The sequence below is a fragment of the Panthera onca genome, chromosome D4 (genome assembly GCF_046562875.1).
Source record: "Panthera onca isolate mPanOnc1 chromosome D4, mPanOnc1 haplotype 2, whole genome shotgun sequence".
Lineage (NCBI taxonomy): Eukaryota > Metazoa > Chordata > Mammalia > Carnivora > Felidae > Panthera > Panthera onca.
In genome coordinates, this window is record NC_138351.1 from 17788024 (window position 1) to 17805291 (window position 17268).

General features: G+C 42.6%; 1 protein-coding gene across 2 annotated transcripts in view; it reads left to right on the forward strand.

Moving 5' to 3' along the window:
- OSTF1 (osteoclast stimulating factor 1) overlaps positions 1–16430 on the forward strand; it is a 56896-nt gene extending 40466 nt beyond the window's left edge. Inside the window, exons 5-10 of one of the 2 annotated variants that reach the window (XM_060610044.3) lie at positions 345–398; positions 2634–2741; positions 3683–3732; positions 7402–7480; positions 10053–10151; positions 15833–16430. In XM_060610044.3, coding sequence (XP_060466027.3) covers positions 345–398; positions 2634–2741; positions 3683–3732; positions 7402–7480; positions 10053–10151; positions 15833–15891 — 449 coding nt within the window. In that variant the 3' untranslated portion in view covers positions 15892–16430. The remainder of the gene's footprint in view (positions 1–344; positions 399–2633; positions 2742–3682; positions 3733–7401; positions 7481–10052; positions 10152–15832) is intronic. The other variant, XM_078436938.2, reaches the window with a different exon arrangement.
- The last annotated feature ends 838 nt before the right edge of the window (positions 16431–17268 follow it).

Consider the following 17268-nt stretch of genomic DNA (forward strand, 5'->3'; position numbering starts at 1 on the left):
TTTTGCACGTTTGTGACTGCGTTTATTGCATACTTGCGTAGACTGGTATGCAGGCCACGGATCTGTTTGTTTTTGCTTCCAGTTAATTGCCGCGTTTGTTTTTGTTTATACTTCCTCTCAATTGCTGTGGTGTTGCCTTACTGCTTAGCTTTGCTTTCATTTCACAGATAACTCAGCTTCTTTTAAAGCGGGGAAACGTCGGTTTGCTTTTCTGCTCTTTTTCAATCCACATTGGAAGGGATGCTGTGTGGTGAGGGCCGTGGCTGGGGACTGCCAGGTGGCTTCCGTGAGTCATTTGGGCAGTGTGCTCACTGTTGGGTTTGCACTTTCTCTTTTCAATCTAGTGGCCGAGCAGGCAGAATCCATTGACAATCCATTGCACGAAGCTGCAAAAAGAGGTAGGTGTGATTGTTTTTCATTGGGATACGCAGTGCTGTGTACAGTAAAACACACAGATCTTTATTATATGGTTTGATGGCTTTTTTTTAAATGTTGATTTATTTCTGAGAGAGAGAGAGAGAGAGAGAGAGAGTGCAAGCTCAAGTGGGGAATGCAAGCTCAAGTGGCAGAGAGAGGGGGACAGAGGATCTGAAACAGGCTCTACACTGAAAGCAGAGAGCCCAATGTGAGGCTTGAATTCACAGCCTATGAGATGATGATCTGAGCCGAAGTTGGAGGGTTAACCTAACCGACTGAGCCACCAAGGTGCCCCAGTTTGACAAACGTGCACACCCATGTAACCAACACCCGGATCAAGAGCTAGAACATTTCTGTCATCCCAGAAAGTTCCAGTTAACCCCTGCCTCCCCCAGAGGCAGTCTCTGTTCCACTATCACCCTCGAGAGAGACGTGATTTTAATTTTTTTTTTTTTTTTTTTTAGTTTTCTTAAGTAATCTCTACATCCCAATGTGGGGCTCCAGCTCACAACCCTGAGATCAAGAGTCACGTGCTCTACCAACTGAGCCAGCCCGGTGCCCCTGCGATTTTAATTTTTAATTTTTAATTAAAGATGTCAGCCACCAAACACTTCTGAGTACTTTACGTACCCTGCGCTCAGCGGAAAGCTGAAAGGCATGGTCTGTGACTCCCAGAGCTCCGAGTCCGGCAGGAGAGAGATGTGTGTAACAGATCATTATAAGATGGTGTCAGAAGCACAGCAATGGAAGTTATGTTTAAGTTAAACAGGCTGTAGAGGCCAGCATGAGTCACTGGAGGGCAGTGGGGTGGAGGCTTCCTGGGGATAAAGCATTTAGGAGGGTATTGGTATAGGGCAAGTGTGTGGGGTAAGGATGCAGTTGGGGAGGGACAGAGCAACAGGGGTGGGCCTCGTTTGGGGGGCTCTATCTTGTTGTTTTCTTCTTTAATTTTTTTTTAATGTTTATATTTGAGAAAGAGAGAGCACATGAGCTGCGGAGGTTCAGAGAGAGAGAGAGAGAGAGAGAGAGAGAGAGAGAGAAGATGAAGGGGGAGGGGCAGAGAGCGAGGGAGACACAGAATCTGAAGCAGGGTCTAGGCTCTGAGCTGTCAGCACAGAGCCTGATGTGGGGCTTCAGCTTATAAACTGTGAGATCATGACCTGAGCTGAAATCGAGTTGGATGCTTAACTGACTGAGCCACCCAGGAGCCCCTAAATAACTGGAATTTAAATAAAAACTTGAAGGGAAAAAGAAAGAAAGAAAGAAAGAAAGAAAGAAAGAAAGAAAGAAAGGGAATTATTTGTAAGTTAGATATTTAGGACATCAGCCAGAGGATTTTAAATTAATAGTTATATTTTAACATATGAGAGCAGCAACTTCGAGTAGGTTATTTAGCATTTGTTTTCTTATTTTCTTATAAGAACTGATTTTAAGATGCATTTCATATGAATATGAGTATTATCTACTTGTTCTTAGGTTTGACTGGTTTTTTTCCCCCAAGTTCCAGGATTTCACGAAGCAAAAAATTACATGTAGGTAGCTTTTACAGAGTAAGACTACCATAAGTAGACTCATGTAGGCAACTCCTCCCATTAACCTACCATTAAAAATTGTTGTTGTACAATCTATCAAGTTTGTTCGTTATTTCATCAGTTTCATACACACTGTTTAGTGTATGTGTACCAACCTGTGTATACCATAAATTGAATGTTTGTGTCCCCTGAAAATTCACATGTTGAAACCCATCCCCAATGTGGTGGTATTTGGAGGTAGGGACTTTGGCAGGTGGTTAGGTTATGAGGGCTCTGCCCTCATGAAGGGAGCTGGTAGACACCCCAGAAGAGCTCTCTCACTCTGCTCTTTCTGTTGAAGGGGTGGAAAGACAGCATCTATGAACCAGGAAGTAGGCTCTTACCAGACACTGAATCTGCTGGCGCCTTGATCCTGGACTTCCCAGAACTGTGACAAATAATTTGTGTCCCTTAAGCCATTCCTACTCTACCTCCCCTCACATCCCCCCCACCCCAGATTGTTGTTAAGGCTTTTCATTAAGTTGGGAGTGAAAATGTACCATAATGAATGCATTACCGAGGAGGTCTTAATTTCAGATTTGCTGATTAAATCCATTCTAGGTGGAAATGTATGGAGATGAAATTGATTTCAAAGCAAAACAAAACCCTCTTTCTTGTGCTTTTATAAATGTAAAACTTTTTCAGGCAACTTGAGCTGGTTAAGAGAGTGTTTGGACAACCGAGTCGGTGTGAATGGCTTAGACAAAGCTGGAAGCACTGCCCTGTACTGGGCCTGCCACGGGGGCCACAAAGGTACTATGTTCTGTTCATTACTGTTGATGTCCATGCTGCTGAAAATGTGCTTCAGGTCGGGGAGCAGGGTTTACAGAAATGAAACAAAAATTATGCTTTTCACATCCTATAGAAGATCGGCCAAAACCTTGCTCCGGGAGGTCTGGAAAACAGTAGGTAGGATGCTCACTGCATGGACCTCTCTCACTTGAAAGAGTGGGAACTTCCTTTCCTCTCTTGAGCTTGGAGAGGTTACAGGAAAACCATAGTAATGTCAACACAAACCCCACTATCTAATCTGACAGAAGAAAGGGGCAGAAGTGACTACTCTGCCTACTGCTGTAGCTTAGCCTTTCCCAAGACATGTTTTCATGGTTTACATGAATGTTTAATGCATGCTGTTAGATTCAGGGGAAAGACAGCATTTGTGTCCGTTAGTGGTTGAGTGGACAGCCTTCTCAGTTGCAATCAGTAATACAACAAATGGAATTTCTAGATCTGTTTCAGCCTGACCCCAAATCTGCCACATCCACTCTCTTTCCCCCTCTCCCTACAACACACACACAAAATAAATACGACAGCAATGAGAAACAGCACCCAACAAACTAAACAGCATAGCCAGAGGACAGTTCGTGGCTCTTCCCCAAAAGAAGCCGATCTCATTTTAGCTAACAAACGCAGATTCGTTACATGACTGTAAAGTGTCATGGTGAATGTAGAGATATTTCTATAATAGTTGCCATGTGAAAAATGCAAAAGCCAAATTATTGGAACACAATTTTTCCTTAGATAATTCTACTTTTTAGGCTCTTAAGTCTTGTATTTACGTAAATTTTAACAAATTTGTTGCAAGGATTTTTTTGAAGATTCTTCTAAAGAATCAATCCTCTTTTTGAAATGATTATGCCTAGTGTTGTCAGCCTTTTCCTTTGCACTCTTGAAAAATACCTTTTCTATTTCAGATATAGTGGAGATGCTGTTTACTCAACCGAACATTGAACTGAACCAACAGGTAAGATCGCTTATGCGGAAGTTGGTGGTCACCTAACACACCTGCCTTGTTCTCGTGGTGTGACTTATGGGCATGGAAAGTCCTATCTTTGTGCCTTGAACTGACCTTTTCCCATTTATTATCTTTCATACAATTTTTAATCCAAGTAGTAGAAGTGCATCATTAAAAATGTACCGTTGTACCGAAGTCCAAATTGTATAAAGCCCAAAACACCTACCATGTTCCTTCTCATATGTCACTCTCTCAGCGTTTAGCTCTTAACTCTTGCCTTCATGTTACTAAGGAAGATGCTTATGGGGCTGTCCCCTAAGTCATCATCTTCATAAATGTTTCAGTGTCCCATCTGAAGGTTGAAGCTTATCAGCTGCCCCAACTCTGATCTGCCAGTGCCCACCCTTTGTTCCTCTGGTCTGCCCCACGTATCATATCATAGTTTTTGGTTATATTACTCTATGATGCCTACAAGTATTATGGCTATTTAAATATTTAAATGCTGCTCGCTGCTTGTGTAACTTTTGTTTCTGTACTTCTTGACTTTTATTTTGCTGAGAATATTTTTTTTTTTTTTGGACGTTTATTTATCTTGAGACAGAGAGAAAGCATGAGTGGAGGAGGGGCAGAGAGAGAGAGAGGAGAGAGTGAGACTCCCAAGTAGGCTCTACACTGTCCGTGCAGAGCCCAGTGCAGGGATCAAACTCAGGTAGCATGAGATCATGACCTAAGTCGGACACTTAACCGATTGAGCCACCCAGGAGCCCCTCGCTGGTTTTTGGTTTTTGTATCTCATTAAGATTCCCACACTGTTTAACGTTCTCTTGATATAATTTCTTCTTTCTTCCTGGAATGGTACTTCCCAAAGCCCTCATCCTCGATCTCTGCTCTGAGCGTCTCTTTACTGTCGCCTTTCTCCCGGGGTGTGTCTTCACTTTTCTGGATCCCGTGTTTTCCTCCTTTTGTTGAAGAACATCCTTGAAGATTCCTAAGAAAGGGGACCTAGGGATCGATTATTTGGCTGACAGAATTCTAGGTTGAAAATGATTTTCCTCAGAATTTCGCAGGCAAGGCTCTATGGTATTCTGGTTTTTAGGATTGCTCTTGAGAAGTTTGATGCCATTTTGATTCCCATTCTTTTGTGTGTGATCTGCTTTTTTGTTGCTTAGAATCATTCCTCTGTCCTTGATGTTCTAAAATTTCTTAATGTGCTTCAGCATGTTTCTTCCCAGTAAAGGTGGTGGACTCTTTCAGCCTGAAAGGGTCTACTGTTTCTTTTCTAGTTGTTATTGACCATTGTCTTTATTCTTTGGTTCTGGAATGCCCACTAGTAGTTAGGTTGGACCTCTTATTGAGTCTCCAGTTATTTGAGTGTTTCTCAGAGATTTTTTTTTACCTTTTTTTTAAGTTTATGTGTTTATTTTGAGAGAGAGAGAAAGAGAAAGAGAGAGAAACTGAGAAAGAGTATGCAGGGGAGGGGCAGAGAGAGAGGGAGAGATTGAGAATCCCAAGAAGGCTCTGTGCTGTCCGCGTGGAGCCCTACTCGGGGCTCGAACTCACCAACCATGAGATCACGACTGGAGCAGAAATCAAGACTTAACCAACTGAGCCACCCAGGCACCCCAAGATTTTCTTAGCTTTATGTTTTATTTTGGTTACCTTTTTAATTCCTCAGTGTCCTAGGTTTTCTATTGCTGTGTGACAAATAACCCACAAGCTTAGCTGCTTAAAACAACACGCATTTACCTTATACGTTCTCTAAGCCAGAATTCTGGGCATGGCAGAGCTGGGCTCTCTGCTCAGGGTCTCACTGGCCAGAGTCACGGTATTGGCCAGAAGCAGGTTCTCATCTGGAGCTCAGGTCTCATTCCAGGTTCGTTCAGGTTGCCGGAGGGATTGAGTTTCTTGCACCTGCAGTGCTCTGGACCTCAGCTTTCAGAGATCACCCCTCTCCGTTGACATTTCACAACATGGCTGTTTGCTTTCTTCCTTAAGGTCACTAGGAAATTGTGTTTCTGAAGCTATACCTTTGGGAAAGGGCCCGTCTGATTTGGTCATGCCCACCCAGTATAATCTCTCTTTTGATGAACTCAATGTCAACTGATTAGAAACTGCATTATGGGAGTGATATCCTATTATATTCATTAGTCTCATACATACTTGAGGGGGAGGAATTTTACAGGGGGTGGATCCCCAAGGGGCGGGGATCTTGGGCAGCATCTTAGAATTTTGTCTACTTATAAGCTCTTTTACTCTCATGATTGCTTTCTTTTTTAAATGTTTCTTCTTTTTACTTATTTTTGAGGGGTGGGGGGGACAGAGGATCTGAAGCAGGCTTTGTACTGGCAGCAGAGAGCCTGACGCGGGGCTCACATTCATGAATGGCCAAGTCATAACTTGAGCCGAAGTCAGACGCTTAACTGACTGAGCCACCCGGGTGCCCTGCTGATTATTGCTTTTTAAATAGCTTCTTTTCTTGTTGCATGATGCTGTATATCATGTTGTATCTTGACTATATTAATTACAGCTTTTTAAAACCTTTCCTGCCATTCACTGTACTGTGTCTTTTCCCTCTGAGATCCATTCTTTTTGTTTTAATCTTCTCTCAAATATGAGAGGCTTTCCTCAAATACCTAGTATCTTTGTGTCTCCAGTCATGTTTAAGGGTGACTGGAAGCTCTGCCTGCACATGGGGCTTACTGGCTGTGGGCTTCTCGGTAGGGTGAGGTGGAAAGGTCCTGGCTGTTGTGCTGGGTTATCCCCAGATGTCAGCGTGAGTATGCTCTCCCCCTCCACATGCGGGGCTGTTCACCTCCACCGGAGGATTGTCCTCCAGCTCCCTGCCTGCAGGTGCTAGGCTGTATACACTGGGGCAGCAGGGTAGGTAAAGGCAGCTGGGAGAGGAGTCTTACCGCTCAATTTGTAGGTGTCTCAGCTCACCCACCGCTTTTAGTTCCTGGCCTTATTGCCACCTTCCCTTGTACCCGAGTCCCCTGAGCTTGGAAACTACCTGGTTCATTTTTTGACAGGGTCACCCTGCCATCCGCACTAGGTCACCTGGCAGCAAGGAGAGAGGAAGGTGATCTAATTACTTTTTTTTTTTTTTAATGTTTATTTATTTATTTTGAGAGAGAGAGAGAGCTTGCGCGTGCGTGAGCTGGGGAAGAGCCGAGAGAGATGGAAGAGAGAGAATCCCAAGCAGGCTCCCCGCTGTCAGCACCGAGCCCGACATGGGGCTCGATCGCACGAACCAGAAGGTCATGACCTGAGCCAAAATCAAGAGTCAGATGCTTAACCGACTGACTCACCCAGGCGCCCCTGACTATTTCTATAAACGCATCCAGTACTCTTGTGTCCAGTCCCGTGCCTCACGCTCGTTCCAGCGTCTCCGGGCATCGCCAGGGCCTGATTTCTTGCGAGGTTTGCAGGGGCAGGTCTGCTTGCTCCCTCCTGGTGTTTCCCTCTGCTCTGCCACGTCCGTTTCTCCTCTTTCATCCATCCCCTCCCCCCAAATGACTTTTCTCTCATCCCTTGAGTCTCCTTTCTCTCTTGGGAACTTTATATGACTTTATAACTCGTTCTCACTTTGAGTTTGCTTGGAGTAAACCTGAATTCGTGCATGTTTTCAACCCACCGTCTCTTTTTAAAATGCTGCTTTCTCTTTTTAAATCACCATAGAACAAGTTGGGAGACACAGCTTTGCATGCCGCTGCCTGGAAAGGTTATGCAGATATTGTCCACTTGCTTCTGGAAAAAGGTAAAGCGTGTGCCCCATCTGTCTGGCCTTTGCTCACCCTGGAAAAACAGGCTGTGTTCAATTACGTTATTTGAAATAGTAGGAAGAATCATAGGCTCCGTATTTTGAAACTGGGATTTTAACCTCTACTCTGTCTGTATCACAGAGTTGTTAACAATAAGACGAAATTACAGTAGTGAGGTGATTCGTGTTAAATTTTTAGTTTTACGTTAAAAGCTTGGTAAGCTTTAAAACTACATATATTACTTTTCGTAGGAGTTTGTTGTATATTTCTGCGGGATTAAAGGGTCCTTGGAGAAAGGCGTGTGTATGTGCACCCGTGCAGAGAAGATGCTGTGTCAGAAAGCTGTAGGGGAAAGGTGCTGAGGCCCCTGTTCACAAGGGAAGTCCTGACAGATAAGAAAGATGCTGTGGCTATAAGGTCCTGCTTTGATCTGAGCAGGTGCTACAAGTATGGGGAAGATGAAGATACCTCGATTCCCTATTTTTATACAAGAGGGGACAGTGAAATTATGAACTGACCATCCATCCATCCATCCATCTGTCACATAAATATTAATCCTTACAGAGGGCCAGGCATATCTCCCGTCCTGCATCCTGGTCCAGAAGCTATAATGTAAGATGCTTGAATCCCAAGGTGTCCTATGGATGCATGTTCATTAGGGATCCTCACAGCAATGCTGTGGGATATAGAGAGGACATGTCATTTATTTAAAGGACATTGGTGATGTACATCTCAGGTACAAAAGATCAGACAGCATGAGGTGCCCCCTAAGGGCTATGCTGAGAACTGGGCTGTCTGTGGTGGCTGCCACTAACCACACAGGCCCCTGAGCCCATGAAATGAGCATGGTCTGGACCAAGATGTACTGTAAGTGTAACAGGCACATCAAATTTCAAAGACTTAGGGAAAAAAAAAAAGACGTAAAGTATCGCAATAACTTTTATATCGGTTATATGATACAGAGGTAACATTTTGGATCTGCTGTGTTAAATAAGATATGTCATTAAAACGATTTCCACCTTTTGAAAATGTGGCCGCTAGAAAATTTAAAATGACACATGTGGCTCACATCGTATTTCTCTTGGGTAACACTCGTTGAGAGGGACCCAGGAAATGGTCATTTCTTCTCTTGCCTTGCTGGCTCCGAACATTTCCTGTCCTGAAAGAAATCATGTATATGGGTTCTAAAGTGCAATTTAACATAAGATATGATCAGTCACAGAGCTCTTAACCCTCCGGAATTTTTCCCCGTGGCCCAATGAGCGAATGAGGTTTCTATAGACCCTTAGCTGTGGGCAGATCTAAGTCTCATGAGAGAGATTTTTAGACACGGTCGCCATATTCCTAATTAAACAAACCATGCTTTCTTGACTCAGTATTTTTGTCCCTTTGAGTTTCATTACACTTATTTTTTTGTTTCCTGAAGAGGATGAGATTACAAGCAAAATGGCTCTCTCCTGTACCGTGGCAGAAAGTATAAATTGGTAAAGCCTTCTTGGACAGCGATCGGACAGTAGCTAGCAGAATTAAAAATATACATAGCCTTATATCCCAGCATCACTTCTGGGAAGCCATACTTCAGAAAGCTGGTGTTCAGGGAGATTTACAGCAATATTGTTTGTGGTAAAGGAACAGCCTAAGTGTCCCTCGATAGGGGAAGAGGAGAGTTATTAAATAAATATTGGGATGCCCACAAAATTGAATACTTACAAATGTTTACATGGATTGAGCTATGTGTACTACTGAGGAATGAGTACCATCATATATTGCTAAGTAAAAAAATCAAGTTACAGACTGTTATATGTGGTGTGATTTTACACATATATGCATAGATGTCTGTGAGTGCATTTCTGCACCTGAGGGAGGTGAGGACTGATACCCACTTGCTGGGAATGGATTCCCCCAGACAAACTGGAAGATGGGGCAGGGAGGGGTGAGTCAGGGGACGAAACGGGACGTATGCTTTTGTTCAGCACACTTCTGCATTGGTGAAGCTTTGGCAACGAAAATATACCCACGAATTCTGATGTAATTTTTATCACCACGAAGACCCGGACAAAACGCAAGTAGAAGATGTGCTTTGGGGACAATGGATTGCCTCTAGGTTTTATGGTGTTACTCTTCTGCTAATTTGCACAAGAGTATACTTGGCAGATATGAAATACTAATCCCGGCAGGCACCACCCACACGGGCTTCTCTCAAGAAGCAAAGGGTATGTTAAACTAATCTCTAAAAACTCGTGCCAAGACATATTGGAGTCCAACTGACTCAGGAGGTACCTCGGGGATAGTGAAGTCCCCCCTGAAAAGTCACATGCAGCAGTCTGAGGATTTGAAAGGAAAGGCTCTGTTTTAATTGTGCCTAATTACCTGGGATGCAGCAGCAAGCGCCCTGATTTCAAGACGGCAAACGTGCTCTGACTGTTTTGAAAAAGCTTACTTCAGGGCCAGAATGGTTGTCTAGTTAGTTTGGCCAAAAGTGATCCGTCTCGGTGGGAAGAAGAATGTGTAGTCCGCTGCTACAGATTCTTCAAAAACACCTGACTTGCTTTTCTTGTGTTGGGGAAGGTGCAAGAACAGACTTGAGAAACAATGAGAAGAAGCTGGCCCTGGACATGGCCACCAATGCGGCCTGTGCGTCTCTCCTGAAAAAGAAACAGGGAACAGGTATTTGCCTTCGATCCTTCTTTCTCCTCTGACACCATCATGACTGAGATTTACCATCTTAGAATTGGGGAAACGTTTTCTCGGTAAACTCTTCATGTGGTTCTGAAGTCAGATTTTATATCCTGGGTCTCATTTGGAACGTGCAACATTGAAGAATGCCTTCATGCAAGCAAATCGAAGAGACTTTGGCCTTTTAGTATTTTTTGTGTGTTTCCTTTGTTCCTTGCAATCAGGTCGTAATCACTTGCTTTCCAGTAGAGCCCTTATCAGAGAACCATGGTTCCGGATATGGTTTTACAAGTGGTTGTCTCTAAATATTTATTTTTCAATTAAGCACTGAAGAGCTCCATGATTATATTTTATCTCTGTTTTAAACGAGAGTATCAGTAAACTACGATCAGAATTATTCCGGTCTTGATAACCAATTTGATGTTTGTTTACAGACCGTGGGGTGGTTTTTAAAGGTAAAGTTTAGGTATACATTCTTCGAGATAAAAATATCTATTGGCGTGGGAGATGGGGTTGGAAAAAAAAAGAAAGGTCCTTGTGGTTATTTTGAAAAGGTGCTAAAGAAAAGGTGTGAAACACGCTTGCATTGTTCATGATTACTATTCAGAGACTGGCTGTTTATTGGACTTCTCTGTACATAATGTACTGAATGCTTCCCCCTGAAAGAAATGCTGGGGGGCGGTGTGCCTTACCCCTCCTCATTTTCCTCTCCTGTCTCTCCCTTTTCGTTCACCATCAGCCTCCTGGCCCCTGAGGAACCCCGAGGGAGAAAAACGAAAAATACAAGATGTTTTGGCTGGAGGGGACATTCAATCTTTTTTTTCCCCCCTCACTTCTCAAGCCTTCCTCTACTTTTATCTCGTGTTTGGCACTTTCATGCCACTTTGGAGTATAAGCCAATGATCGATACATCTTGTCCACCGTTTTCTAGAATGGAACTAGTATAATGGAGAACTCGCTTTTCATGTCTTTAGTGAGCATTGGTACTCATCATTCCAACCCTTTTTAGTATTGCTTTTTAGAGTCTAAAGTTTAGCCTGGTCCATGTTGGTGGAGAGTCACCAAAACAACTTCTGAGACATTTCTAGTGTAGAGGCTGAGTACATTTTTGTTTCTACTTTAATCTGAGGACGTTGTCACCCTCCGAGCTTGTGGAGTGAGGTACTGGTTTGTTTTCCTATATGAATCACATTCCCATTCGTTTTGGAACCCTTGGAAAGCTTCTCTCTTCCTTAAGTCCCCTTTGTTTTATGAGAAGAGGTGGTGTTACCTTGTCCCATATCCCTGTTCCCGCGGAAGCAACAAAATACAGTCAGACCTCTGGTTTCCTGCTTTAGTTAATCAAAAATAGCAAACAGTCCTCCTTTCTTCATGACTTGCCAAGGGAGCTTCCCAGAATGATCCTCCTTGCCCATCACCAAATTCCCGTCATAGCCCTCCTCACGAGTCTGCTGTTCCTTTTGTTCTTTACTCCAGATCTGTCTTTGTTTCAGTTTCTTACTTCTTTTAACTTCAGTTCCGATGTAGTGTAAACCACTAAGCGGCTTGGGTTTCTTAATTATCTCAGCCGTGAATGCTCACTGGCAGAGCTGGTGTTTCTTTAAAGTAATTACTCATGCATAGATGGATCGAGGGTCTGCTAAGTGAGCGGGAAAGTATGTACCAGCTGCGTGGTGCTCCCCAGCTACATTTTGATTGACAAGTGTATATGCAGCCATGTAGGAGAGATGCTTTTACTTGGCACGGACCTCTTCCTTCCTGCTGCCTTGGTTGGGTCAGGAAGTAGGACTATGGCCCAACTTCCTTCTTCTGCCACTGACTTCCTGTTGTTCTATGGGTACCTTCAGAATGTCCTGACCGAGGAGTAAGGTTTCTTAGGAGCTGAAGGTTATCAGAGCCTCATGTACACTATGAGCTTGATCACGATAGGCAAGGAGAATGCCACGCTTGCTCAGACCCCAGAGAGCTGCACCCAGAAGCCTCCATCTGGGCACCCCGAGCTGGGAAGGCACATCTGCCCTTTTTCCCTCACCCTTCTGCAGTCTTTGTAGAACAGGGCTGGGAGGTAGGTCTCCTCTGCTCTGTTCACACTAAGTGTCTTTGGTCTACTTTCCTAAATGTGTAATGATTAGATAATGGACTCATCAATGAGGTAATCTTAGGGCTTGACACAGAGGCAAGAAATGAATTTTCATATTTCAGTTTTCACGTTACCTTTTTCTTTTCTTTTTTCTCGCTTCATTACCTCAATCGTCCAGTGAAAAGTCTGAATTTGTATTGTGATCTTAGTTGGAGTAAGAGTTGAATATTGGGCCATTTGGCTAATTGCCAGCACGAACTCTAGACTGGGAAAAGTATATTCTGATGTTGTTTTCCAGTTTTAAAAGCATATCTTGGATTTTTTTTTTTTTTTAAGAGAGAGAGTGCACTAGCAGGGGAGAGGGGCAGAGGGAGAGAGAGCGAGAGAGACAGAAACTCTTAGGCAGCCTCCACACTCAGCATGAAGCTGACATGGGGCTCGATCCCACAACCCTGGAATCATGACCTGAGCCGAAATCAAGAGTCAGATGCTCAATCGATTGGGCCACCTAGGCACCCCTCATCTTGGATTTTTTAATGAGAAAAAACAAGTCACATTTTGTAGTTACCATGAAGGGTAACTTTGGGACATGTGTGCAGGGCCGGGGTTCAGCCCCACCTTGAGGAGTCAACACTTTAAATTCTTTTTCCAGTTTTTACAAATTGGGGTATAATTTATATTAAGTAAAGTATATAAATCCTAAGTTTACATCTTGATTTTTTTTTTTTAAACTGTGCTTACACCTATTTGCCACAACCCAGATCAAGGTAGAGAACATTTTCCATACCCTGAAAACCCCTCCACGTCCTCCTCTTCTCTCACCACAGCCTAGTTTTGCCTGTGCTTGAACTTGATATAAATGGACTCAAACAGTATGTACTTTCTTGTGTCTGACTTCTTTTCACTTAATGCTATGCCTGTGAGATTTATCCAGGTTACTGTGTCTGTCTTTCCACCCTTTATGGTTTGTTTGTTTGACTGTCTGTCTTAAGTGCTAGTACTTGGTTTGGAATGTGCAAATTCAGGTCAGTGACATTGAGGAGAGATGGAAGTCAGCTGGGGGGAACGGGGAGGCATGGTTAGGAGTTACATTACCATGATGGTCACGGCCCAAGATGGGCTATGAAGAGACGGAGCTCCTCAGCACTTGGCCATGTGAGATGATTCCAGAGAAACTGTGCCTGGGAGCAATCCATAAAAGGAAGGAAGGAGAAGGAATTTATTTTCCTGGCTCGTTCCTGTCTCTTGATTTCCATTCAGTAAGAGTTTGCAGCATGGCGAGCCTTCTTCTCTTGCTAACAGGAGAAACGAGGTTGAAATAAAGCGCCGAGGTAACCGTTGGAGGCCCAAGACTACCTCAGTGGGCAACACGTAGGATTGTAGGAGCAAAGCAGAGTAGGAAAGAGCCTTGCTATGGTCTTTTTGTCTGTGGCTTAAGAAGACAAAAAGTCTACAGCCAGTCCTGAAGTTGTACGTGTACGTGGGATAGAACAAAGTATATTCCTCCCAGGTCTCCAGAACTTCTCGTAAGGAGGATGGAGATGAATGCAGACAAGCTGGAGATTTCTAGTAGTTTGGAAGCTGGTGTGAAATTATTCAAGGCTGCCTCTGTTCTGTTTATATCCACTTCTTTGAATCCGAATCTTTCCTTCTCGTATAAGTTTCTACCTCCCTTGTACCAACTCTCCCTTGTCCCTTTCTTTTTTCTCTATAATGATTTTCCTAAATTTGTAAAGATAATGACTGAGCAAAGCTACATTATCACTAGCAGACCTAAAATTAATAATTGCTTCATATCTTCAAGTATCTTGTCACTGTCCAGATTCACCATTTTTTCCCATACATGTTTGTTTCTGCTTTGTTGGCTTACTTATCTGTTTCTTTATTTACAGTTTAAGTCAGGGTCTAAATAAGGTCAGGTTCTGATTGGTAGATACATCTCCTAAATCATTGTTTCCTTTCCTTCTCCTCTCCCCCTCTTCTTTTAGCCTGGCTATTTATTTATTAAAGAAGCAGGGTCAGTTTTCCTGAATTTCTCAGTCTAGGCATTGCATACATGCATTCCCAGGGTGTTTGACATGTTCCTCTTTCCTCTGTAGTCTTGTCACTTGGTGTTAGATCTAAAGGTTCCTCTGTATTTTTGTCATTTGGTGTTAGATCTAGAGGTTTGATTAGATTCTACATTTTATGTGTCTGTGAAAGGGTAGATGGAAGAATGCTTCATGAAGAAAGCTGTGTTCTTTCATCAGAGGCACGTATTACCTGTCTGTCACTCATCCTGTGATGTTAGCATTCATTGATGATCGTTGTCTAGATCCATTAGTTTACTAACAGTTGTGAAATGGCCATATTCTAGTTCTGTCACTCCTGTCTCAGTTATCAGCTGGAACATTCTATAAAAAAAATTGCCCTTCATCCATGGTCTGATGACTCCAAGGAATAGTTTGTGTAGTAGGAGAAGAATAAAGGCTTGATTTTCGTCCTTTATTTAGGAGTTTTCAAAATGATGTGCTGGTTCCTTCTCATTCTCCAGAGAGGACTAGTGGCTTCTCTGTGATGTACGTTGAAATATTTGCTGTGTTTCAATCCATTATATTTAGTATCCCTATTGATAGCTCCTCTTTGGCTAGTGGAGGCCTCTTCGGGTTGGATCGTGAACCTTTGATGCTCTCTTTGACAGCATCCTTGTTTTACGGTATGACAAGAGGTACGCTTTCTGCCCCAGACTTGGAATCAGTCATTTCTCCAATGAGCACGGGAAGATAGTATTTAGAGACCATGATAACATGCACTTGTTGAGCTCTGACGGCGGTTAGGCTCGCGTTTCAGTTTGCCCCCTGAAATTATACCCCGTGTAACCTGTTGCTTATAGGCATTTAAATAGACAATCGAATAGGTGACCATTTAAAGATGAGATGTCTTCGTTTTGACCCCTGCTCAAGCTTGATGTCATGTATGGTAGGGTTCGGCTCTTTCTGTTTCAGATTTCTGTTTTTGTTTTTTTTTTTTTATTTCATTCTTTTACCTCTGAGCATACTTTATTTTTCTGTGCTTTTTTAAAATTATTTTTTTTTTTATTTATCCGTGCTTTTAGAGATGAAACCGAAGCTTCTGTGTTTTCATTCTGCTTCTTTTCCTTTTTTTTCCCCCCTCATTAGTTACCTTTCTACCCAGTGATCTTGCCTTCAAGTAAGGCTGCAGGCTGCCGACTGACCGAAGCCACATGTGGCACTTGTCATTGGGAGAGGGGGTTGGACGAGTGGAGGGGCGTCCGGTGTGTTCCGTGCCGGTCACGGCACACGTGGCTGGTTGCATTTTGTGCAAGGTAGATTAATGGTACCTGCGGCCTACGGGCTTTACTTTTCTGCGTGTCCAAGGAACGAGCGGACAGCTGCATTTGTCAGCCTCTGGGACAGCAGACACTGAACAGTCAGGCAGGAAAGCAAAAGTTGAAGAAGATCCTCAGGGGTAGTACAGTCCCCGGGCCTGAGGAAAGATTACGATCCCTTGAGGTATCAGGAGCTTTGAAAGTGCAAACCAAATGTGAGCAATCTGTAATTTTCCCGTTTTGCCTTCCCACCATTCCTTTTAGATGCTGTTCGAACATTAAGCAATGCCGAGGAGTATCTTGATGACGAAGACTCAGATTAATTCCCTTCTGGAGCTTTGAGATCTAAAACTTGTGTTCCTTTTGCCATTCCAAAACCCTCGTCTTTGCCAGAAGAGTGTTGGTAACCGGTTTATGGTTTTTGGTTTTTTTTTGGTTTGGGTTTTTTTGTTTTTGTTTTTGTTTTTGTTTTTTGAAGTCTATATGAACATGGAAGTCTTGCACTGTGTTTGAGTAGAACATGTAAATGGGTAGGTTCTCACCTTCAGTTTGCCAATAAGTGACTGGATATTTTGCTGTATAAAGTACATTTTTGTTCACCAGAGTAGAACAAGAAGAGATTATTTCTATTTATCAAGCTAAAGGAATTTTAAGAATTTTTTTCTTTAAAAAAAAAAAGATCAGTTTTTTTGTGTTTTTTTTTTGTTTGTTTGTTTTTTTAGTTAAAGTTCTTTACCTCAAGGATTAAAATATTTTGAGTGGGTTTTTCAAGGGGAAAAATGCTTGTTATAGTAATGAACCAAAAGGCTTAACAGAAAATCGTCAGCTATTCTGACAAAAATAAACATTTGAAGAGACTGGATTCCTTTTGTCTGTTTTTTGTGGTATCACTCTTTGCTTTTTGTATTTATGTTTAGGTGAAGGCTGATTTTATCTTTTAAGTTGTATTTTGTATTTATTAGCACAAAGGAATCACAATAGCCAAATTTCTTTTCAGCTCTATATATTGGCTTTGATTTGAGTCCATAATCAGTGAGAAGATATATTTATAATGAAATACATAATGTTAGTCATCGTTAGTCTTTTAGTTTATCTCTGAGGTTACACTTAGTATGAAGAAATTCAGCAACTCATTGCAGTCTGCTGAAGGTCTGAAAGATGAAAAAAATTGATTTACTTATCATACAAGACGCCATGGTTTTCTGTAATGGAGTAGCCAGGAGCCATGGAATTTTTTTTACTTTGATAGCATTTGTTTTCCCAGAGCATGGCTCGAGCTCATAAAAACTCAACCTCTTTTGCTAAAACATCAATTTATGTGGCAGGAAGCCCTCTGTACTACTGAAAGACACTTGATTTGAGATTCTAATTTTGTATCAAGGTGGCGACGACATTAAGAATGACATGGCTGTTGGCATTTGCCTAGGTTCCAGGCCCCGGGTCCAGAAGTGTATTTTGCAAGAAGACTTTGATGCTAATTTCAAAAAAACACATTGGTGAAGAGAAGGAAATGTTTGAAAAAGGAAGTGGGTTAGCTCAGGAAATGAATAACTGCTACTGTGAGAGTTTTCTATCTGTGACTGTTTGTTTTTTTTCTCTCTGTGGGTGCCTTGAGAAAGAGTATCCTGAGAAGCCTGTTCGAGGTCTTTCTAATACCCCAACCAAATTTCAATAGAAAGAAATATGTATAAGTAGTGAAA